A 26,469-nucleotide genomic window follows, 5' to 3' on the forward strand; every position below is an offset into this window, starting at 1 on the left:
TCTAGGTAGACCGGACAGTCAGCCCACAAGTTCAGCAAGTTACCTCTCAGACGCTTATGTGTTACCAGTGGTGACAATGATGATGATGATGATACAAGTGAAAACCACAGGGGAACATCACCTCAAACCTGTTGGGATGGTTATTATCAAAAAGACAAAAAATTACAAGTGTTGGTGAGGAAGTGGGAGAAAAATAACCCTTGTGTTCTGTTGGTGGGATTTTAAATTGGTGCAGTATGGCAGTGCCTCAAAAAATTAAAAGTAGAGCTACTTTAAGATCCAGAAATTCTACTTCTAGGTACTTATTCAGAGAAAACCAAAACACTAACTCAAAAAGAGATGTGCACCCCATGTTTATTGTAGCATTATTTACAGTAGCCAAGGTATGTAAACAACCTAAGTGTCCATCAATGGATAAGTGGATAAAAATAATTGTAGTGTGTATCTATGGAGAGGAATATATGGAACAGTGGAATATTATTCAGACATAAAAATAATAAAATCTTGCCATTTGTGACAACATGGATGGTCCTCAGGGCATCATGCTAAGTGAAACGTCAGTGAAAGGCAAATACCACATGATCTCTCTTATGTAGCATGTAGAATCTTAAAAAGAAATACAAATAACAGATTGGTAATTGCCAGAGATGGGGAGTAGGGGGTGAGAGCAATGAGTATAGGAGTTCAAAAGTTCAAAGGAAAAAATAAATAAATATGGTGCATTACTGAGCAACCAAAGAAAGAAAGGAAGAAAAACAAGAGAAAGAAGGACCAAAGGTTTAAGAGGCACTAAGGATGGCTCTTTTACCTCCACCTCAAGTGCTAGAATGGCTCCCCTTGCAACAAAGGAGCAATGCCCCAAATGGGCAGAGCAGCACCCCCTAGTGGACATGCTGGGTGGATCCCGGTTGGGCTCATGCAGTTGTCTGTCTCTCTGCCTCCCAGCTTTTCACTTCAGAAAAATACAAAAAGTAACTCTCAAATAAAAAAATGAAAAGGCTTTTTATTTTAAATAATAATGATGATGATGATTAAACTCATGGTACAGATAAGGAAAATAAATTCTAGAAAAGGTTACATAATTAACTCCCCACAGCTGGTGCCTTGGATCAAACAGATTAGCAAGGAAGGCTGAGAAGCAACTGCGGCAGAGAGGCTGGTGCCTGCCTGGGCCTGTCAGGCCCTCGCCTGGGCTCTTATCTCTTCCCTGTGCACACCCCTCACTTAGCAAATACCTGGGAGTATGAGTGATACTGGCCTCACCCTTAGCCATTGCATGCCTCCATTTGAACAAACCAGATTGTGACAGCAAGTCACTGGTCCCTCCCTTCCTGCCTGCAGTAGGATGCCTCACAGGTCTTCTGCCTCAGACAACTACCTGTCAACCAGTTCTTTCCTCAGAAACACTGCCCAGGCAACTGCTATCTACTCAGCCCTGGGAAAGTGCAAAACAAAAAGTGAAGTCTGGGCTTTGGAGTCTGAGAGAGCTGAGTTTGAATCTAGTTCTGCCATTTACCAGCTGGGAAAATGAAATTGCCTCTCTCAGCCTCAGTTTCTTCATTTGTATATGTTTATTAATATAGACAGAGGTGTGTGTGTGTGTGTGTGTGTGTGTGTGTGTGTGTGTGTGTGTTGGAATTGTGAGGAGGAGCCAAAGAGATAATCAATACAAACTATTTAACCAGATGTACACTGGCCGTGGCACAGAGAAGCAGCTCAATAAACATGAGTGTACATTCTAACTAAAGAAAAAACACACTGAGTGATCAGAGAATAGTTAAGATCTCTGCCTAACTCCTTTTGCTGGTGAAATAACCTCTGTAAAGCCAGTAGCCATGGCCACCATCACAGCCGCCTGGCCCATGCAGATTCACATTTGATTCAGACAGTCGGTAATGAAACAATGGAGCCAAGAACTGGTGAGCCATTAGCTTTAATCCTAGCTTGCACCCGGTGGGCAAGTAAAAACACACACTGGGCTCCAAAACCCACCATTCAGCACTCACAAAGCTACTGACTTATCCAAGTTTCTTAGAATCAAAGGTTTCTAGCTCATTAGCCTTATTCACCTTTGTTTCCCATCTTCTTCTCTCTGCACAAACTGGCTTCTCCCTCAGCACTCCACCATCTTGGCTGCTTCTCCTGGCCTCCTCCACGTGGCCTTTCTCTGCTCTCCTTTCTCTGCTCTCTCCTCTAATGCTAATCCCAGGAACTGAGAGAGAGCAAGCTCCCGGTCTGCCCCACTTTATAGTGTAGAACTCAAAACCTTTAATCCAATATACAAACAAGGAAGTTTCTGATACAAAGTCACTTATCTGAGGCATGATGGGATTCCTCATGAGAGTGCAACACCCTACATCATGTAACAGTCAAGGGTGTGGGGGAAAAGCTTTGTCTTAAAACTAAGCTTTAGGCTATAATGACCCGGCCTGCTTACAGCCTGTCCCCCACACCCAATACAAACTATAAGTGAGCAAACATATATATCATATTTACAAACTTATTTGACCAACGACCTCCCTCTCTGTCCCTCTATTTCACTTGGTGAATGATCTATTCATTAACATCTAATACACATTTCACCTCTTGCTCCCCTCCACAGCAGATGACCCTTAGTACCTTGTGCATGCTGTCACATTGCTCTACTAGTTTAGGAATCTCTCTCTGTCACTTAATTGTGAGGTCTTTTAGTGCTAACTGTAGCTCCAGCTTCTAGCACAGCACCTGGCTCATACATAGTCTCAGTATATATTTGGTGCGTGAATCAATGGCTATAACTGCCTAGGATAGAGGGACCTGGAATAGTTAAAAAGAGAAGGTCAGGAGAAGGTCCATGAGAGGTGAGCAGCTCCCGAAGTGCTTGAACAGATAGCAAGGGAAATGGGGAAAGACAGAACATTCTGTTACTTTCCAATGGTGTAAATCAATGTACGGGTTTGAGTTAGAATCTCTTCGTCACACAGGTAAATCAGTTTATAGCCTCTCTGCTGGCCTTATAGGGGTCGCATCACCTACATACGCAGGACTAGCTAATGAAGACTGGCCTAAGGGATTACCAAAAAGGAGAGGGATTACTTGCAGCAAGAACTGCAAGCAGAACTGACATTCCTAGGAATGAAGAAATTGCAGCAGAACTGACATTCCTAGGAATGAAGAAATGGAACTGAGAAGTGACATGATCCCTGCAAATAAGCATATTACTTCATGCTAGTGGAAAGCATTCAGTGTTATTGTAGCTCCTTGGGGGGCTGTCACAGAAATCTCATTGTTTGAACTCTTTGAAAAGAACAAAGCAACAGAGATTATGTTTCAGAAAGAAAGTATAGAATACACAGAAAGTGATTTGCCTGGAGAAATTATTAGCCATGGTTATTGTGGCTATATGCTTGAAAGCAGAGCAGAATGCATACTTGGAATCTTTGTAAGCAATCACAGAAAAGGCAGCATTGCATAGTATATAGTTATAAGCTCAATTCTGGAGCCAACAGCTTGGGTATAATACTTAGCTCATAACTAATAACAGTGTAAACCCTGAGTAAGTGACTCAAATTCTCTATACCTCAGTTTCCTAATGTGTAAAGTGTGGACACAATTTGTAGCCACTAAAAAAGAGATGATGGTATGTGCAAAGCACCTATGGTTAATCCGTGTAAATCACTTAGAAAAGCACCTGCCATGTGGGTAAGCATTGAACATATGTTAGTGTAAAAAAATGCCATTATGATTACCAAGTACGTGTTAACCAATCTTGCTCCATGCATTGTTCTAGGGCACAGAGGGAAGTGCAAAAGGAAATTGTAAGACAATATGCTGGTACTTACAGAGGTAGGCTGAAGATGAAACACACACACAAAAACAACTAACATCAATAAGGCAACTAGGCAACTTTTAAATCTCAGACTGGATGACTATGTGTGATGAGGCAGGAGAGGGCTAGAATAGTCAAAGAAGCCAGTGGTGGGATTCAAATAATTTACCAACCTGTTCTCTGCCCTACTGACTGTTTTAAGTATAAAACCATGATATAGAGAAAGGTAGTTTCTTATTTCATGCATTTAATACTTAAATAAGAAAAATAAAAGAGATACACAGAACTAGATTATAAGAAGGTTTTACAATATTAATAAAAAACATTAAATAATACCTGACAAAAAACAATAAAACTGTTATTTGAGATATTGCTTCTTGATTGGTGTCCTCACTTGCAATTTTTTTTCACCTATGGACAGAATGAACATTACTACGGACACTTAGAATACAGTGTTGCGAAGATGAACATTAAAATAGAGTAAAAAATGTAAATTTGTGATTTCCACACTGGGCGGCTGCCCTGGCACCCATCTTAGAGAGAACCCTGATTATAAGTGCCATTTTAACAACTGGTTCGCTGAACTTAACAAAAATTTGGTACCGGTTCTGCCAAACCAGTGTGAACTGACTGAATCCCACAACCGAAAGAAGCCTCACCTGGTGAGCGCTCAATTACGATTCATTAAAGATAATTTAAATGGGCCTGACCAGACGGTGGCACAGTGGATAGAGCATCAACCTGGGACATTGAGGACCCAGGTTCAAAACCCTAAGGTCTCTAGCTTGAGGATGGGTTCATCTGGCTTGAGCACGGGCTCACCAGCTTGAGCTTGGGGTCGCTGGCTTGAGAGTAGGATCATAGACATGACCCCATGGTTGCTGGCTTGAGCCCAAAGGTCACTGGCTTGAAGCCCAAGGTTGCTGGCTTGAGCAAGGGATCACTGGCTTAGTTGAAGCCCCTCAGTCAAGGCACATATGAGAAAGCAATCAATGAACAACTAAGGTGCTTCAACAACAAGTTGATAATTCTCATCGCTTTCCTTTCTGTGTCTCTTTCTCTCTCTTTCACTTAAAAAAAAATGATAATTAAGATTTCATTAAGGTTAGGATACTATCAGCTATTTTGTTAGACTCCGGATTTTGGAGTCTGACAAAATAAAAATCATAGAAATAAAAGAACCCTCTCAATTATCAATGTATTTAAAGTATGATAAAATAGAAAGGGAAAAAAATTAGAAGGATTGACCTTGAAAGAGGTTTCAGAATTTGAGAATGATAGAAATAAAAGAAACCTCAGAGATCAGCTGGTGTAAGCACCTAGTTTTACAGATGGAGAAACAGACCAAGAGATATGAAGTGACTTGCCCAAGTCACACTGAAAACGTAGGTCTCCTCATTCTCCTCAATCTGATTCCTAGCCTCCTGTGGACGTTTGTTTCTGGTTCCTGAAAAGCATTTTTCTTGCCCAACACCTATAAACTGGTTGAACTTCTATCTGTGAGAGCTTTTCCTGCTTGTGCCTGTTGCTGTCCCCACTGTGTCAGTTGTATGCTGACAGCCACATCGTGAGGGCTTAGCCCTCCAGACATTGACAAGAAACTTTGGATTGTAGCAAATTGCAATTGAAGGGAAGGGGAGAGAAGAGAAGGGAAGGGGGAAAGGAAGAGGAGGAAAAGAAAGAAAGAAAGAAAGAAGAAAAAGGAAGGGAGGGAGGGAGGAAGGATTAATTTTAGAAATGAAGACATGGCAATGTGACCAACATCTGATCCATTCAAATATTCTGATCCCTTCTCTATATAACACATGAAAATTTACAACTAATTCTAATGTATCCCATTGATAAGAATACCTTAAAAATGAGGAAAGTAGGGAATGAAGATATTTGAATTTTTGCTTTTTTGTTGTCATTGTTTTCATATTTTATGGGTTATTGTATAAACTAGGGTTTTTTTTATGAACTTAGTGATCAACTGCTGGACAATTCTAGAGTTATGAAGCAATGAATTGGCATGACAATTTCCTATAAAGTTTACCACACAAAATGGTGCACAAATTGAGAAAGAAAATGACACACAGTCAGAATGCATTACAAGCACTAATCATAAATATCAATATCTATTTAAATAAAGCCCAAGTTGCTAAGAGCTCAGTAAAGGGCTTGGCACATAAAAAGACATAGGAATTCAATAAGTAAATATTAATAAAGTGGCAAGGAAAAATTATAAATAAAGGTGTGACCTCCCCTGGCCCAGCAGACAACAGCATGAAGATATGATAAACTTGAAGAAAGTCATTTCAATTTTTTCCAGTGACCACACAAAGGTTTAAGTTTACAAGCCAGAATGGATGTGGAAGAAATGCATGTGTCGTAGACTACACAATACAATAGCACCATCTTTGGTGTGTGATTCTCTGATAATTGAATTCTCCCAAATTGAGGTCATGTCCTCATCCATGCTGGAATATTTTGATTCTTATCAACATACATTCATACTAAGCATAGCCTGCCAAAGCCCTATGTCCAGAATGATAGCATCCTCCCTCCCCTAACCTCATTAAAATAATCAGGAGCAAGTTTGAAAGACTCTCCAGGTCATTTAGAGAATACATGTCAGTGGTGATAAATAATGGCTAAAATCAAAGTCTTTTCCATTGATTACAGTAATGTTAGCACAATATTCTGAGCTACTCAGGAGTCATAGTTTGACCAAAGATTTCACTGTCTCTGAATATAATGCCCTGAACTTAAATATATTATTTTCATAAATTTTAATTGTCTTATAGCTTCAGATTTTTATGTGAAGGTATTGTAAAATTATACTTTTGTGACAAATAATGTATCCTGGAAAAGGCTTCAAACAGAGATTTTGATTTAATCTCCCAGTTGTAGGATGTATCCATATTCTCTTATAACTTGATTAAATAAATCTTGCTTTTCCCTAACAGACTTTAACTGTAGCTTTTTCATAGAAGCCTTACATTATAATGCAGTAATTAGGAGAGTGTAGGAGATGGAAGGGGGGAAAAGCAGTCAGGACACATCATTGTACCAATTATAAATTAGGAAAAAATGGATGCTAATGGAAATATCAATTAGTACAGATCATTTTGAAAGCAATTTGGCAAAGTGTCAAATTTTAACTATCCACAATTTTTAACTCCAATTCAAATTCTAGGAATCTATCCTAAGAAAATAACTTGAGCCTGATCAGGCAGTGGCACAGTGGATAGAGCATCAGACTGGGACACAGAGGACCCAGGTTCAAGGCCCCAAGGTCATCTGGTTTGAGCACAGCTCACCAACTTGAACCCATGGTCACTGGCTTGAGCAAGAAAGAGGTCACTCGGTCTACTCTAGCCCCCCAGTCAAGGCACATAAGAGAAAGCAATCAGTGAACAACTAAGGTGCCACAACAAAGAATTGATTCTTCTCATCTATCTCCCTTCCTGTCTGTCTGTTCCTGTCTGTCCCTCTCTCTGTCACAAAAATAAATAAATAAGATTTAAAATGCAAAAATATTATATTCATTGCAACATAGAGTACTTAAAAATGAAAACTACAGAAGTATGCAACATATAGGAATATTTTAAGTTAACTGTGATAAATCCACTGGAGTACATTGTCATTATGTTTACAAGATATATTGCTCTGTTGTCTTCATGTGGTATCTGGATAATGGTGGCCCCATAGAATGAGTTAGGAAGTATTCCCTTTTCTGTTTGGGATGAGTTTTTAAGGAATTTTATTTATTCCTTTATAAATGCTTAGTACAATCTAGAGTGAAACCACGTGGACTTTTCTTTGTGGATAAGTATTTAAATTAGTGATTTAATCTCTTTATTTGTTATAGGTCTATTCAGAATTCTAGTTCCTCTTGAGTCAGTTTTGGATATTTGTGTTTTTCTAAGACTTTAGACAATAAATTATAAGGTTCATAGTATTCCCTTATAATTATTTTTTATATAAAATTCATAATAATATTCTTTTATTACTAATTTTAGTAAGGAGTCTTTCCTTTTTTCTCTTAGTCTAGCTAATGGTTTACTGATATTAATAATCTTTGCAATGAAACAACTTTTAGTTTTGTTGATTTTTCTGTTTTTCTCTTCTCCAGTTTATTTCTGCTTGGTGTGTGTGTGTGTATGTGTGAGAAAGAGAGAGACAGAGACAGAGAGAGGGACAGACAGGAAGGGAGAGAGATGAGAAGCATCAATTCTTTGTTACAGCACCTTAGTTGTTTGCATTCTCATATGTGCCTTGATGGGAGGTGGGGGGTGCTCCAGCAGAATGAGCAACCTCTTGCTCAAGCCAGCAACCTTGGGCCCAAGCCAGCAACCTTTGGGCTCAAGCCAGCAACCATGGGGTCATGTTTATGATTCCGCACTCAAGCCAGCACTCAAGCTGGTGAGCCTGTGCTCAAGCCAGTAACCTCGGGGTCTCAAACCTGGGTCCTCTGCATCCCAGTCCAACGCTCTATCCACTGTGCCATTCCCTGGTCAGGCAATTTCTGCTAGTTTTTATTATTGCCTTTTCCTGCTTGCTTTAGGTTTAGTTTAGTCTGCTTTTTCCAGTGTCTTCAGGTAGAAGGCTAGATTTTTTATTTGAGATCTTTTTTGATATAGGCATTTTACACCTATAAATTTCCCTCTACTGCATAAGATGCATCCCATAAGTTTTAGTATCTTGTATCTTTATTCTTATTCATCTAAAAGTATTTGCTATTTCCCCTAAAATTTCTTCTTTGATCCATTGGTTAGTTTCAAGTTTTCTTTTATCCACCTACTTGAAGTTTCCCAGATTTCTTTGTTATTAATTGCTGATTTTATTATATTTTATATATTTGTTAAAACTGGTGCTTCCAAAGACTCCATAATGATGTGGAAAAGTGCTCCTGTTATCATTTAAAATAATTGAATCATTTTTTTAAAGCTTACTAAGTGTCAAACACTATGATAAGAGCTCTTTTTCCATTATCACATTTAAATACTTACAACTGAGGCTTAGATATTAAATAACATTCCTAAGATTATACAGCTCAATTCCAAAGCCCTTTCCTATGATACTTTGTTATGTGTTAAAACTGCAAAAACAACAGTAAAAACAATTCAGAATTTTAGATTCTGTAGATCATATAAAACAACTAAATTTAAATAGAATAAATTTTTTTAAATACAAGAAACAATAACACTAAAAGTGATTTGTAAGTAAGAGGATTTTCTTTTATTTCTTTCAAATTTTTCCTAAAAGAGGCATGCTTAATTTGTTAGTAGAAAAAGCATTTTTAGCCAACCATTTTAGTTTCTGTAGGATGATGTGGCAGCATGTGCGCATGCGGAGATGATGACATAACACCGTGTATACAGCGGAGCAGCCCACAGCCATGCCAGTCGAGATGTGGACGGTACAGAGGAAAGTTCAGTGTGTTCTGTGGCTTGCTAAATTCGAATCCGTGACCAAAGTGCAACGTGAATATCAGTGCATTTATAACGAAGTGCCACCACATAGGAATAACATTACTCGGTGGGATAAGTAGTTGAAGGAAACCGGCAGTTTGGTGGAGAAACCCCGTTCTGGTAGGCCATCAGTCAGTTGACGAGTATGTAGAGGCTATACGGGATAGCTACCTAAGAAGCCCTAAAAAATCTGTGCGTGAGCCCACATCAAACTGCACTGAATAGGTATGAAACTGGGAGAGTTTTCCTTTTATTTGGTGCAGATTTCACATTTCTATCATCTTTTGTTGCTTTCCTGTGACCGGTCAAAAGTGCACCATGACTTTACGGACATACTGTATTATTATGGTAGTTGGAAGTGGTGATTTCCTGACTTTATCATTCCTTCTCTGGTTATTAGTTGTCGTTCTACTGTATTGAAGAGTTTTCTCTTCCCACTTTAATTACCTAAAATAGGTATTTATGATAATCTGCCTAGACTCATTAATTTCTTTAATTCAATATGTTATACTCCATTACTGTCATATTTGTTTTAATATTCAACTTGTATAGGTTTGGTGTGACCCCTTTTAAACTGGCTTTGGAGTTCTTCTGCAATATCACCATTAGTTTTAGGTTTTAAAATTTTGTGTTGTTTGGTATTTGTGTTTAGTACATCGTACTTTCCAGTCTAACAAAATGTTTCACTCACTTTATACTTTCACTGCTCTTGGAATCAGTCATTTCTCCAAACAACATTAGTTTCTTTTTGTGGAAGATGGTATTTAGAAGACAACATCCTAGTGCCAGGCACACTTTTTGTTCCTGGGGTATCATTACATCTAAGATCCTTTAATGGGCAGAAAAAAAATGTTTTTAGAAAATCATAAGTTTATATCAGTTGCTTATAATGACTGTTTTCCCTCATAAGATTATTCGCCTCCTCTCCCTGTTCCACATTTATAACTCACCCTTCTTTCACAATGGCAACTCTGTTTCCCAACAAGATCTGTAGATTTACTCATTTGCTCAGTACTCACACACTAAATGGTTTCGGAATTCAACTTAAATAGTAAACCGGGTAAATGAAATTTAAGATTTGTTTACAATTCTGTCCTTAGAATATATTCTGAGGGTAAAGAGTTGGAGTACAAGTTCCTCCCATATTTTTTGAAGCAAATCCAATGTGTCAGATCATTTCAACAACTATAATGTAAATATTTCCATGTGATAAGACCCCAGTGCAATTATCACACATAAAAATTAACAATTACTAGATTAACAAATTTTCAATATATTTTTTCTGGTCTCAAATTGGCTCATAACATAAATGATTTTTTGTTGCTTTATTTTGTTTTATAACTTGTTTGAACCAAAAATGAAGTCTATTGCAATTGGTTGATCATCTTAAGTCTCTTGTGACCATACATTTTTCCCTCCATTTTTTTTTTTGTAGTTGTTGTTTTTTTAAATTTTTATATTTAAGGAACCAGGTCACTTGTCTTGTACAATTTGCTCCAGACTTTCCTTATAGTATAATGTATTGTGTTTCTCTGTCCCCTTTATTTCTGCAAACTGGTAGTTGCATCTAGAGGTTTGATTAGATTCAGATTCATTAGGAAGAGGAGGATTTCTTTTGTTTTCCTTTTTTGCTATTTGATTGTAAGTAGAGGTTTACAGAACTACTTTATAGTAATATTTGGTTCTTCAGTCAGGAAGCACATAGCAACTGATTGTCCTTTTGTGTCTGTGATGCTATTGGCTATTGATGCTCAATGCCTAGAAACCCTTTTTGAGTTGGACAATATTATAGACTCTACATATATGTGTACACACATTCATAGAGACATTTGTAGAAACAGGTATATCTCAAGCCAATTCTTGCCCTTCTCTTAACAACCTATTTGTCTCATTATTACTTATTCTTGAACCTCTCTTTTTTTCTGTATGAAACAAGATATGTATAATACAAAGTGGTATTTCAAATCTATAGTACAATTTGCCAAAGGGAATTATTTTAGAGAAGAGGAGACAGGAATGAATTAAGAGGAAAGAAGTATTTATAAAGATAAGGAGATCACAAAAAGTGTGTCGGAGCTCAATATAAATTTTACTGTAAATTCTGCACAGAGAACATTCATATGACAAAGGTAACTTTTCTTTTCTTTTTATCAAGTGAGAGGCAGAGATGCAGAGAGACAGATTCCCGCATGCAACCCGACCAGGATATACCCGGCATGCCCCTGTTTGGGGCTGATGCTCTGCCTATCTTGGGCCACTGCTCCATTGCTTGGCACAGAGCTATTTTAGCACCTGAGGTGAGGCATGGAGCCATCCTCAGTGCCCAGGGTCAACTTGCTCATTCAAGTCATGCTGCAAGAGGGAAAGAGAGAGAGAGAGAGAGAGAGAAGCAAGAGTGGGAGGGGTAAAGAAGTAGATGGTTGCTTCTCCAGTGTACATTGACCGGAATCGAACCCCAGGCTGATGCTCTAGCACTGAGCCAAACAGCCAGGGTCAAAGGTGACATTTTAGAATTATGAAACACTTGAAGGCTGGAATATTAGAGCAGAAAGATGAGAAAATTGAAACATACCCATAGTTATAAAGTTTCCTTGATAGGAAGAATAAAAATGTCAAGATTCATGCACATATCTTAAGAATATGGGATTCAAGTGGAAAAAGTAGCAATTTGAAAGTTTTTGTTTTGTTCCTGGTGTGTATTTCTTCTTCAGCCAGTTCACCAATGCCATTACATCTTGGGGTCAGGCTGGGCAATTTTAAGCTATTTTACCTAACTATTTAAAAACTTCTTTAGAGTAACAGTGACAATATGCTGACTCATGGTATGTGTGTTCTGATGTCTGTCACAACATGAAGGGTATTCATTTAACAGAAACACAACAGAATCAGATAAACAAGGCATGTGTATCTGATTAATTGTAAGGGTTAAAGAGGGTGATTTCCTCTCATTCAATTGAAAATAAGAAAATTTTACACTAAATAAAAATATTTACACCAAATAAAATTGAAAACAAGCTGTGATTGTTTCCTCTCTCTCGTGGTGTGGAGTTTGGGAGAGGGGTTCTGGTTTTTTTGTTTCTGTCTTTTAATGGCCTTATTGAGATACAATTCACACTGTATACAATTCATCCACTTAAAGTGTACAATTCATTGTTTTTAGTATATTCATAGGGTTATGTACCCATCACTACAATCAAATTTTAGAACACTTTTATCTCCCCTGAAACTAGTACCATAGCGTTATTTGTCACTTCCCAGTCTCTGAATCCCCTACCCTCCAACCCTGTTCATAGCCTGTCCCACTGAAATATTATACTTTTTATATTTTTACATTAGTATAAGAATAAGAGCAAAACAGAGCCTTCAAAACATAAATGTTTATCCAAAAATTGTACCAAGTTAACCCACAAAAATATTACTGAAGCCAATAGTCTGCCTGACTAGACAATCATTTCACTGTTACTAAATGCTCCAAAGCTGAAGGATCTAAATGTCATCATTGATGCCAGTACCAAATAATAATGATGATATACTTAAAACACTTGTTAAACATGGCACATTTTAAAGATTGTGTGCTGCTCAGTACAAATTTGTGATAGTTTATTACCATGCTCTTAGTATTCCAACCTAAATAAAATTTAAATGAAGAAAAAAAATAAGGGGACATTTGGGTCCTGGCCAGAGAAACGGATCCAGGTCCACCCCCTCTGATGGCTTAAAAGCATAACTGCCAAGCAATGAGGCTGTGGGGATGATGACAGATTTTGGTATCACTCAAGAGAGTCACATGCTAATAATTTAAAATAGAATCTTAGAACAGTCTCTGCTTACAGAAACATGCCTTGCTCATAAGAGAAGCAATATTTGCATCTAGAAATATTGCAGATTCAGATCCTGACTTCACTGCTCACCAATTCTGTGACTCTGGGCAAGTAACAGATTTGTAAACTTGTTCCCTCATCTATGAGAATAATAATGGCATGAACCTTATAAAGTTAGTGTGAAGGTGAGCATGGCTTTTAGAATGATCCCTGGCACATAATAATTACTCAGTAAACATTAGTTGTTGTTGTATCACTTTTGTTCATAAGAACTCCATAATTCAAGTCAAATTCCAAAACTGATATCTTAGATATGCAAACTTGCCAATTTGATTGGGACTTTTAAAGTCTTTAGTCAAAAAAGGTTCCTGTCATGAAAGCAATGGATGGGAATTTTGGAGAAAAAGAAAAAAAGAACTTGACGTAGTATGAGGAATAGAGCTGTAAACCAGCTATCAGTTGCTGTAGAGCAGTGTGTTCTATAAATAGTAAAAGCGCTAATTTAATTATTCTCACCTAACACTGGTGTAACAGATTTTTCTTTTCTAAATTAAAAAAGTTAACAGCAACAAAAAAGCTAATATAATGGTATTAAACATGTCTAATAAAAAAAATAAAGACTAGTGTTAATACATCATAAACCCATCCACATATAACCTATTATAGTTGAAATGTTTAAATAAGATCTTAAATGTGTGACTTCTAAATCTGTGAGTGTGAACTAAGGTTGTGATTTGGTCTTTTGTCCATAAATGTAACCACCAATGATTCCATTACCTTTTCTTCCACTCCAATACAAAATGGCTTTGGGTAACAAGACTGATATGTTAGATGAGTTTATTTTTGAGGGATTGTTGTGTATTTTCTGTTCTTTTATGAGTATGGTGCTAAATATTATGTCCCAATCAGATAACTCATGATACAAAGCATTTTTGTACTTGGGAAATGTTAACAGATTATAGTCCTTCCTTTGAAAAGATAAAAGAATTAATCATAGACAACACATTTTCATTTTCCTTTGACCCCATGAGACAATTGAACTGATGTGGCTTGCACGTGACCCCATTTTGTCCCTCAGAGGCCCTCACACTGCCCATCTGTGTCTACATTTTAACCCCAGGCTTTACTCATCTTGGCATTGTTTTGTATTTGCATGAAAACTTGTAATTTTGTTTTTGCATGACAAGTCATCTGTAATGTTGAAGTCAAATGTCTAACATATCTTGCAATGTCATGTGTCATTAATTCTTACATGATATTTTTTTTCTTTTATTTTCAGTTACTGAAGTTTAAATATGCTTGAAATGTAAAAGTGGCATGAAACTGGAGTGATGCAAGAATATTTAATGTTCCCTTAAGAACTTACCATTTTTTAACTGGAAAAATCAGGGGGGAGTTCCCAACCTTGTCTTTGGACACCAGTTCTCAATTATAAATTATGATAAAACTATATTGAGCTAAGTGCTGTCCACAGAATAACAGGTTCTGAATTGATACCTCTTTTACCCCCTGAGAATATATTTCTACTTCTTTAATATTAAGTATAAAATATGTTCCTTAACTTCAAAAATTATTAAATATTTGATTTAATGTTTTTTTAAAGCCTTCTTAATTATACATAAAATTAAGCCCCCCAACTTTGATGAAAGTTTCTAGTAACTAAAAAAGTAATGAATCAGTAAATGGCAATACCAACATTTTAGTATTATAATGCTTCCTAAATGAACATGATGACCAGAATGGATGTTGATATAGAAGTGCATGAATATACAAAGAAAATAAGTTATTTACACCATTTTTTCAACTTCAAATCCATAAGAGCCCATAACTGACTCAGGCCACAAGGCCAAAATACATACATATAAACAAGTGCTTTCAAGCAGTCACTTTGCTGGTTCTAAATTAATTATTCCTACCAGGTGCCATTGATAAAACTGTTTTAGAATAACTCTTGTCATCTACGGCCATACCACCCTGAACGCACTCGATCTCATCTGATCTCGGAAGCTAAGCAGGGTCGGGCCTGGTTAGTACTTGGAAGGGAGAATCACCCTTGTCGAACTACCTTCAGAATCTATTACAGGCATTGCAGTATCTATGTGGCACCATATCTTGTTCCTTGGAGAATGACCCTCTGAGCCAATTTAGTCAAATAAGTATGGCAATCGAGCTGGTGAAACATACTTTTAAATTATAAATAATCATGAAATTACTAAGACTTGTATGATCTATAGCTTATAAAATGTCTGTGAACACATTTCCCAAAGAAGAACCCCAGATAGCATTTATGTAACAGCAATAATGAGAATAAATGAAAAAAAATTAGGGACTCTTCTAGGCAAGCATCCGACATTCACTTGAATGAATAAGTTCTAATATGTATTATATTGTGTATACTGTATATGTATTACTTTAAATCCAGCCTCATTTAAGCTAATAGAGTTGTTTACATTTTTAAGGACTGTCCTTCTTCCGTGATTTTTTTATTATGTCAGAATATAAATAAGTAGCCATTATATCTCCCTTGCTTAAGTGAATATCATGTTAATACCTCTTTAACAATTTTAACAAATTTTGGTTGACTGTACCACCAGCTAGCTCGTTGACATTGGCAAGAAACTCATCTTTTCTGTGCCTCTGCCCTCTACCGCCCCCCATCTACAAATGAATGTTTGGAGTTTAGCTATTGTTAAAATCACTTATGAATGAAAATGTTATACTCTAATTATTTATCAGTGTGAAATGAATATAATTACCATATATCATAAATCTACACACTTTCTGTGTGGTTTTAATTAAATCTAAATTAAAATAACTCAAACTCAAGTTATCTAAAAAGACATCTAGACACCGATGTGTCTCGTGTCATAGTAAAATCTTTCCACCTAATGACAATAATGATGATAAAGGTAACATTTGTATAGCACTTCACATTTCTACTGCCTTACATGAATCTCACAACTTACAAATTTTCTATCATTATCCTCATTACGTAGATGAAGAAGATACTGAGATTCAGAGAAATTCAGTTACCTGTCTAAGGTGATGAACTAGCAAGTCACAGAGCCAGACAAAGACTCTAGGTCTTCTGCTTCCAATTTAATACTCTTTTTTTGTCCATCAGCATTTCTCTACAACCAGTTTTTTAATTAGAATACAATCTTTCCAAGGTGTCATCATGCAGAATTTACACTTCTTGAAAATAAAATCTGCCTTTAAGGACCTCCTGGCACCTCTTTAGACTACCCACTTGCGTCACTACAGCTCTCTCTGCTTTTACAAACTAGTTGTTTTGTCAGCATGAGTGTGACAACAATTAGACGTCCCCTGTTTTTGCCCCATGCCTTTTCTCCTTCACAGTCATTCAATGACAAGCGTAAAAAGAGCTTCATCTTTTCACGAAAATTCCCATTCTACAAGAACAAGGAGCAGAGTGAGCAGGAAACCAGTGATCCTGAACGTAAGTAGATTCTCAAAGAGAATGGCACACACAACACGAGAGAAAAAACTCCTTCATGGGCAACACGCATGACGTAGGCTTCCCACGCCACACGCCTAGGCAAACAAACACAGCAGGCAGGCAGGTCAGGGCTTACTACTGTGACCAGTGTTTGGCTGCAGTCTGGATCCTTCCCTTGGTGTGGCTCTTCTTTGCAGAATGCATTGGAGAGGGAGTTGAGGAAGCTGGGACTTCGCTTCCAAAGAATATCTATCTGTGACCAGAACAGGTCTGGTTGGCCTTTTCTATCATGAGACTCTCTAGGGCTTGAGACGAACTCTATTCTGGACAGAAATTTTGGATTCCATTGCCACATCCATTTTTTTGGAATGCTCACTAATTGGAAGTAATTAAATTTCCTATATTGATAACTAGCGTTTTTTCACTCTTTCACTTCCAACAAACACTAAACTCTTATGGAGCAGTGAGCTTGTATTGGTGGATACTTGATCTAAGAATTGGTCATGAAACCATGGAGTGGATCATTGCTCTAAGCAGTTTGTTTCTGTTGCAATGTGGACAATGGGCAAAAATGGCATCTGCTGAATCTTTTTCTTTCTTTTTTTTTTTTGGTAACAATCTTTTGCTTAAACCTTTCGAGCTACTTGACAGATTCTTCAGTCTCAGCCCAAGGAGTCTGGGGTGAAAGTTTTAAAATAAGAAAGATCCAGATTGCTTAGGCAACATGGTCTGTCATGGTAGTATCCATTTCAACTCCACTGACTTCTTCCTTCCTCTTCCGTGGCTGTTCTTCCTCTCTCATTGCTCTCTCTGGGGACTTCCATGCAGGACATCCCCGGATTAGGTGACGACGGTTATGGAACAAAGACTCTGAGTAAGTTCCCAGGAATGGTCACTGTAACTTTTCTTTTCCCTTCTTTTGAGTTTGGCTTTTGTTCCTTTTCTTGAGGGCTTTCCACTCCTAGCATGCACAAGATACGAGTTTTATTTGTTACCTAGCTGTGAATGCTCCTACAAAGTAATTTTCAACTGTTTTGTTCTGCATGTCAGCCTTTAAAAGCCAAGTGTGTCAGGCACTGTAACTTCTGTTGCGATTCACACCTTCCCTTCCTGACCGTGTGATATGACCAACATGGTCCTGATGCCAACTGTGGCATCACTTGCTCTGCAGCCTACTACCTCCCAGAGAGCAAGAAGCCATGTTGAAGGACTAAATGTTCTAGAGCAGGAAAGCAGAAATGTCCTTTTTTCTGCCTTGTCACCCAGACCTTGCCTAACCTCATAATTGAATTGTACTTTGCTATAGTAAAGGAGCTATTTTATGGTCAAAAGGAACATGCATTCTCAAAATGTAAATATTAAGTTATTTAATCTTCCATGACTAATTCTTTGTTATTAACCTTGATTGATTTTTTTTCTGACTTGCAGTGGTCCTGCTTGAAACGTTTGTATGATAAAGTTTTAGATATGTGTTAATATGTTGTTCTGTTAGTGATGTGTTAGCTGCATTACATAATCAGGTCTTCATTTTATAGTGGAAAATGAAATATATTAAACCTTTAAGTCTTCTAGTTAGTAATACCTTTAGTCTGTGTCTCATTACATTAAGCAATAAAAAATAATCCTGTGTATTAATATACTATCCTGTGATATTTCTTTCTTTAATACTAACTCCACTGTGTAGGCAACAGTGAAATAAGAAGAGAGTTTTATGTCTTTTGAAATTGTATCACATGTTCAATTTCTGTTTGTTTTGTTTTGTTTTAATTTAACAGTGATGGGCAATATTTTTAGAAGCTGTTCATTTCATTTGTATGAAACAAAATAGCATTGAGCTGAACTTTATTTTCAAGAGCTGTTTCTATAAGCCTGCATAATGACACACTTCATCCTTCAAATTGTTACTTGGGACATTTTTTTAGCTGCATAGATATATATATATATTTATATATAAAACAAAATCCAATCAAGAGTAACTACTGATCTCCTTAAAGATGAAAACTTTATCTTTGAGTCTATATTATAACAGGTCATGAAATTTTTTCTTGAATTAGTGACTAAAGGTCAAATGTTGATTTTAACATTATCTGGATACCATCAATTACTATCAGAGAGAGTTTCTAAATTTTCAGTTGAGGGGGGAGAGGGAAGCATTCTTGCTAATAAATGAACATCACTAAAAAGTAGTTGCTATCAGAGTGTCAAAAAAAAGTGAGTGATGCCCTTTTAAATCTAGAATGGGAAAGTGTTTTCTTAGTTTTTTTAAAAAGTGGACACATTTTACTAGGTAAAATTATTTGCCAATTAATTCTATTGTTAGCCATAATTTGAACTTTAACTGCAACATATTTTTTATTTCTTTTTACCTACAAAAGTTCTGTTATACAGTATTTTGATGTTAAGAGAGATTGTTAAATAAAACACTGCATGGTCCTAAATTTCTACATCGACAGCACAGTTTATTCTAAATTATTTTAGAAGTAAAAATCAAAAGCAAACAAAAAAACCTGGCATTCCCAATTCAAAGTACATAACATAATCATATACATTAAGAAACACCATTGTTGGGCATATGCCTTTAATATTTTTCAGTTACAGAAAACAAATTTGCATTGATTCATCCACACTTCTTTCCCTAGCGCCCCTTTGTACCTGTAAAACGTGTGCCTCAATTAGCAATGCAATTCTGGTCATACACCAATACGAAAAGAAATGATTTCTGTGAATTTAGCCCACATTCTGGTTTTCATTAGTTTAATGCTCAAACTAAACCATCCTGGATGTGATAAATAACTCAATTTTAGGAATCCTTTTACAATGTTTATACATGTTTCAAAATATTATGTTGTATACTTTAAAGGCATTACAATTTTATTTTTCAGTAAAGCTAAGGAAAACTAATCTATTCAATTGGCAAGAATCTATAATATATTCTCCTTTCTCTAAAAATGTGCAATAGTTGTCACTTTTAAAGAAGCTAAAAATAGTCATATATTCTTCATTTTATTAACCTGATATGTAAAGAAATCAATAAGTTGATGAATTTACCTCCTATAATTTAATATATAACACATGTAAAAGGATATGATTTCAGAAATAAAAGCTCTAATTCTTGCATATACATCTCTGTTATCTGAGCCAAATTGTATTTTTAGTTTGGAAAAAAAAAGAAATACCACTGTACAAGCAAGTCCTTCAACATGAGTTAAAAACATACTTCATGCCAGGACCTACTTGGTATCAGATCATTTCTCTCCTGCCTGTTTCATTCTCCCAGAACCTAATAGCTATCCAAAGAAGAATCCTAAAATAAAACAAGGAAATGCTGAACTAATTCATGACATATTTTTCAGTGACTCATTTCTTCTTCTAAGAATTTCTGTTCACTCATTGAAGCGGGAAGATCCCCAGAAATCCCTCCTCATCCTGAGAACTAGTTTAGGAAGTATTCAAATAGAAATAAAATTCAAGGGATTCCAAGGATCAACTGGCAATTTGAAATGCAATAGCCCTGCAAAATCCCTAAAGGCTAAACTAGATAAACAAAAAGCCTGGATTAAAAACTGTCAGTTTTGCCCTGGCCGGTTGGCTCAGTGGTAGAATGTCGGCCTGGCGTGCAGGAGTCCCAGGTTCGATTCTCGGCCAGGGCACACAGGAGAAGCGCCCATCTGCTTCTCCACCCCTCCCCCTCTCCTTCTTCTCTGTCTCTCTCTTCTCCTCCCGCAGCCGAGGCTCCATTGGAGCAAAGATGGCCCGGGCGCTGAGGATGGCTCTGTGGCCTCTGCCTCAGGCGCTAGAATGGCTCTGGATGCAACAGAGCGATGCCCCAGAGGGGCAGAGCATCGCCCCCTGGTGGGCATGCCTGGTGGATCCCGGCCAGGTGGATCCCGGTCGGGTGCATGCAGGAGTCTGTCTGGCTGCCTCCTGGTTTCCAACTTAAGAAAAATACAAAAAAAAAAAACAAACTGCCAGTTTAGGAGCCCCTGAATGTATACATTGACCTGACACACACATTGACCTGAGCCACACAAACCTGGAAAATCAGACATACAGGAATGGGCCAAAGTATTTATAAAAGGAAAAGTGCTTAGATTGACATGACACATTTTTGTGTAATTAAAGACACTTTCCTAAAAAAACAAGACAATCAAGTAATAGTTTCCTGTAACATGGAGATAAAGTTTTCATCTGTTTTATCTGCGCTTTGTTAATGCAGCCTTCTCTGCAGCCTTTTACTGGCCTTTGGCTCACGTTTCTAGTAGCGTTGCATGAGTGTATGCCTTTAAGTTCTGGCCGCTTGCCAATGCTTGGTATCTCTTTAATTTGCTGTGCTGTTCTTGCAGAACATGTTTCTTCTAATGCCAGCGATAGTGAAAGTAGCTACCGTAAGTTATTGCTTTGGTTTGTGGTTCTTTTTTTTCTTTTTTTGCAAATGCCCCATTGCATGTGGTGGTCATTTCAGATTTTTGCTGTTGTTTTTCCAAATGCTGCCCTTTATCATCATCATCATCCAAAGCAAATGGCTTGAAATGAAATCATCATTTAATGTGGAAAGATACAAGACAGTAAGGCATCAATGGATGTATGTGATTTATACAAGCAGTTCCAACCTCAGTTGACTGGTCTACAAGGCAATTCACCAGAGCGGGTGGAGGTGGTGGTTTATGACATTCTGCCCCCCCTTCCCCAAATAATTTCAACTCTTTGTAGGGGGGTTGAAAAGTCTTGGGTTTTTTTTCCTTTTAATTTTGCCTTTTTCCTTCTACTCCTGGCTCCCCTTTATAAGAGAAATCTATAAATTATGGTGTTCCTTTTAAATTAAGCATGAACCTTTTATATCTCTTCTCTCCTTGATTAATATTTAAGGTAGATACTATGATATATCTAAATTTATATTTTTGATGGTTGGGAAGTGATGAAAAAGTTTCATCTTTTGATGTTGAAGGAACTTACATTTTTTTTTTAAGTGAACAAATCTTGGATCAGAAAGCTTAACTGAAAAGGTAGGTAACTACTTAAAAATGATTTCTGGTATTTGGTCACCTCAAGCCATTTGCTTACTGTATAAGAATATTCACCAAGCACCTCCTTTTGATCCATTCTTGTGGTTTCTTATCATCTACTTACTGGTTTGGGGTGACTAACGTAGGTATATATTATTAACTGGGATTTATTTTAAATTCCTATAATATTTGTTTGTACTCCTTACTGAAATGGATCACTCAAAAAGCAGTTGCCAAGGATATTAGAAAACTGTATTAGATCACCCAATACGTATGATCCACAGCTACGAAGGAAGAAATTGGTTGGACTTTTCCCCCTTACATATTGTATTAATTGAAAACTAGAATAGTTTTGGTTCTGCTTTGTTTTTGTTTTTTTATTACAGCATGGTACTTTACAAAACCATGCCTTTTTTGAGATGGAGTGCCACACAGTGTTCTTGGAATGTGACCAATTTCCTTTGGATTTTGAGAAAGGCCTTGGAGAATCAGATTGGTGGCAAATATAAAAAAGCCAAAAAAGGGGAGACATGGCAGAGAGAAGTGGGGGCCAGAGGAAGAAGATGAAACTGCCACAGAATAAAACAAAAAATATTGTGATGAGATACCCTTGATCCATCAAGTTTTAGAACCACCTAATTTTCTTCCTCAGCAGAATGACAAAGCTTATGAATGAAGGACTCAAAGGATTCTTGTCCTCAATTTAGTCCTTAACATTTTCACATTCTTTCTATTCTTATAATTTTACAACTATCCAAACTTGAAGACACATTTGTCCCCCCCCCCCCATTTGATTTAAAACAAAGAATCTAGACCAAGAAGCTACTAAATGTTTTCCTCCTGACTCCTGAGGTACTCTCGATTTAGTATTAAAAAAAAAATGTATAACTTGTCAGGTTTCATGGCCCTACTTCCTTTGATGTTCAGTTTTCAATTTAAGTGTTGTCCTTCCATCTTGTAGACACAAGTATTAAAAGAAGAAGTATCACACCTTGTTGTTGTTTTTTTATCCTTTTTAGGGAAGTATATACAAGAACTGCCTTTTCCTCTGGAAATGTTTTCTGGAGTATATTAGGGGCTCCTCTTTCCTCTTTTAGAGGTGGGAATGTTCTTCCTAGAATCACTAAGTTATAAAAATGAGGCCAAAGCTTATAGTTGCTTGAAAAGTTTTGGAAGTAATGCTCCAAGATGACATCAAATAATTCTTTTCACTCTCAAATAGTAAGTGTGCATAAATGTTAACTGAGTGAATAAAGAAAATGCTTGGAAACAGCTTAAATTATCTATGGGAAGAGAGGAGAATTGAAACTGGAATCTATGATATTACCAGACAAATGTGGATTCTAATAATTATACTGGTTTGGGTCTCATCTGAGGTTACAAAATTCCTCTCATATTCCTTTCTGTACAAGCAAACAAACATACAGAAAGCCTTTGTCATAGCTTAGAGGGGTCAATGATATTTCTTTCTCCAGAATGGAGACATGAGAAATATTCATTTAGTTATTCAGCATCTACTAGATGTCATGCTCTCTTCACCGTGAGACCCAATATGAACCTCAACTAACTCTGGAACTCAGCACACATATGGTGGGAAAGAGAGAGAGCAATAAGTAAAAAATGCACAAAGTGTATCAGTTTCTAGGATAAAAGTCTAGCCCAGGAATAGTGGGAGCTTCAGAGATGATTTCAAAAAGGAAGTGGACTTTGAGCTGAACTTTGGAAAGACGAGGTGCTTGCCAGCTAGACGGAAACCTTCCGGGAAGGGCAGTGGCATGAAAAAAAAGGCACAAAGGCTTAGGACAGACACAGTTCCAGAAAGTGCCATTTTGAAATCAAAATAGGCTGCACTTTCTATTGAATTCCTGGCTTTTGCTGTAATTATGACTCCTTCATGTTTTGTAAATAGAGTAAATGAAAACAAAAAAGACCCTTTTTTCACTGGTGTTTAGGTGTTATATTTTACCCTTAGAATCATTCCATGTCTACTCTAGGGACAAAATGGCCTTTAAAAGTGGTCTGTGATTAGAAACAAAGAGCCAAGTTACTGTGTGTTTCACAACTCCAGAGGGCACCATTCACTGCATCCTAGAAAGTTGTTTCATGTTGTAACAACTTTACTTGAAAGCCTCATATATTTCTGAGACAGGTACACACACACACACACACTAAATTCTAATAGCTCATAGCTTTGCTGCACAATCTCAATCATTATAGCATAAAAATTTTTTTAAGTCCAACTATACTGAGTACTAGCCAAAATGTAGTTAATTACCATATATATTATATATTATCTAATTATGCAAAATGCTACCTCAAAACAATCTTAATTATGGGCTAATTTCAGATTTTTCTCAGTCAACAAAGCACAGTGTTGGCTTGTATTGGTGGGGGTTTTGTAGCTTAGCTTTTAATTGCCCATGCATTGGGATGCAATAAAGATCAGTAGGTATAATGGAGACTTTGTGAATCTCTACAGCTGAAGACCCACTTTCCTCAAAGCTCAGTAAAGCTCTTTATGTTATTATGGATATGGGGGAGCTCATGACAATCCTTCTAACCCATTGGTGCTCATCAGCAAAGTAGGATTTTCAAAACTAGAATCTTAAAGAGATGATCTGAGTGAATCTGAGGGGCGGATGAGGAGACCCAAGACTTTTCCCTGGAATCAATCAAAATGATGCCCTCATTCTACCTCTTTTCTTTACTCCTCAAGTATTGCCCTTATTATTTCCTCTAATTCTTTAGGCTTCATAAAGCAATTTTTATCATATCTAGTTTTCTCATTAGATTTCTGCAGCAAAACTATGAGCTACTTCCTGTAGTAATACTTCATTTTACAGATGAGGAAACTGATGCTCCAAGAGGCGGCATAGCTTACAGATATAGTGGCACTGCAGACCAACCAGTACATTTTAAGACTGAATGCCATACATTTCCACTCTTCCCTATAGTTTGTAATCCAGGCCTCCTCTTCACGTTTTACCTGGTACATTTCAACCATCCCTCCTCCTATCAGGTTAACACAAGCAGTAACATTTATATAGCACAAACCATGTTTGAAGCCTGCTGTTAAGGTTATATATATATAATATATATATATTAATATATATATATATTAACTGATTTAATCTTCTGGACAACCCATGGAGATTCACTGTGATCTCGGAGAAACCACTCAGTGTCTTTGAACCTCAGTTTTCTCCCGTGTCTAATGAAAACAGATATGGCAAGTAGATTTTGATCAGTTCCAACTCTGACCAATGGGTAGTATTTGCCCGAAGAGTGAACTTAAGGCTCAGCCGTAATGTAGGCAGTGACCTGCTTGTGATGCCTGTAAAGGACTTGGGATGGGGGAGTGACGGAATGTGCTACATACTCACCATCTACGAACCACATGAACTTCAAACCCTTTCTTAAGACTAACATTCTATGGCTCTAAGAACCTAATTTATTCTTAACAATCATCAAATGCAGGCACTAAGCACTAAATTTAGAACATTAAATGTACTGCCACTGGTCTTCACTTCCCTCCTCTCATTTTTAGTTTTCAAAAATTCCCGAAGAACCTCAACTTGCTCTTCCCATGGTGAGGGCATTTCAAGACCTTACTCTGAATCCCTCCTGTTGTGACTTGTGTCCAGTTCCCAAACCTAGGTGTTTCATGGAGACATACAAAGGCCTCCGCTAAATGTCCTACAGTTGTGCTGCTACCCTGCGCCTCTCAGCCATGCAGCTGCAAAAAAAAAAAAAAAAAAAAAGTGACAGCTGGTACCTTATCTTCAGCTGTTATTTTCCATGTCCCAGTCCGACACTCTATCCACTACGCCACCGCCTGGTCATTCAGCTGTTATTTTCAAGTGCCAACGCCTCCTGAACAAGAAGTTAGAAAAACTACTTATGGAGATAACACGGCAGTGTTTTTAAGAGTTAATGTTTACAGGTGACTCAGTGACTCTGAACCAGTTCAGCTCCTATTGCTGCCACCCATCCTTTGCTCGCTTGTAAGGTCTGCCCCTATATCCCAGCCCCCACAGAGAGTTCTATGTCTCTTGCCTTTTTGAGACAGTGTCATCTACTCTACAAAGAGTCAAAAAGGATGTGGTTTTAAAGCTTGACTCTACTACTTACTATCTGAGAAAACAAGCCCCTTTATGATCTCTGAACCTCAGCTTCTTCATCTGTAAAATGGGTTATCATCAGAGCAGCTACCTCAAAATAAATGGCTGTGAAAAATAGAAGCCAATGGATAGGAAACCTCTTCATGACCCAGAAAGTGCCACACACACTTCCTTCACTGCTGTGACTTCTTTTCCTCCCCTTCTCAGTCTCCTTTCCGTTACCCACAGGGCTTTTCATTCTTGAACATGAAAGTGAACATTGGTTTAAGGTGCTGAATTCACAGGTATTGTGTGATACCAGCCATAGCTCCCTTGCAGACTTCCTTACATAGTACCTGATTATCACAGGGTCATTAGAACTGGGACGGGCCTTGATATAAGGGGTGTTACCACTGCTCTGAACAAGAACCAGTGCCTTGTGTAAGTTAGAAGTAAACCAAAAAAGCAATGGATAAACAGAGAACTACAGAACTGTCCAACAAATTTCATCAAAGCTATGTTGCTTTGACCTAGTTTTCTGAATCAGAAATTATAGATACTGACATCAAATATCTTATTTAAGGTTTGCTTTTAGAATGTGCCATCAGAATGACTTGCAAGGCCTTTGGAAAGAGATTTCTATGGGTACATAACGTGTTATATTCATTTAAAGAAAACCACACTTTCCAAAGTGAAAGTACACAGAAACACAAAGTAGAATCTACCTTTGGCCTCATTGCTCATCTTGTGTTCTACCACTAAAATCAGAATGGAAATCCGTTGACACCTTTATGTTAAGTACTAAGGACATGGTAGTAAAT

At 37.3% G+C, this 26,469-nt stretch overlaps 1 protein-coding gene across 21 annotated transcripts in view; it reads left to right on the top strand.

The window, feature by feature from the left end:
• The window catches only part of DLG2 (discs large MAGUK scaffold protein 2), a 2,196,962-nt gene that overhangs the window by 2,150,113 nt on the left and 20,380 nt on the right, over positions 1-26,469 (top strand). For 12 of the 21 annotated variants that reach the window (XM_066248982.1, XM_066248991.1, XM_066249020.1 and 9 more), the window contains 2 exons: positions 16,446-16,545; positions 20,889-20,930. In XM_066248982.1, coding sequence (XP_066105079.1) covers positions 16,446-16,545; positions 20,889-20,930 — 142 coding nt within the window. Of the gene's footprint in view, positions 1-16,445; positions 16,546-17,373; positions 17,420-20,888; positions 20,931-26,469 lie in introns of all 21 variants that reach the window. The other 9 variants (XM_066249001.1, XM_066249039.1, XM_066249085.1 and 6 more) reach the window with 2 other exon arrangements.

The sequence above is a fragment of the Saccopteryx bilineata genome, chromosome 1, assembly GCF_036850765.1.
Source record: "Saccopteryx bilineata isolate mSacBil1 chromosome 1, mSacBil1_pri_phased_curated, whole genome shotgun sequence".
NCBI classification, from domain to species: Eukaryota; Metazoa; Chordata; class Mammalia; order Chiroptera; family Emballonuridae; genus Saccopteryx; species Saccopteryx bilineata.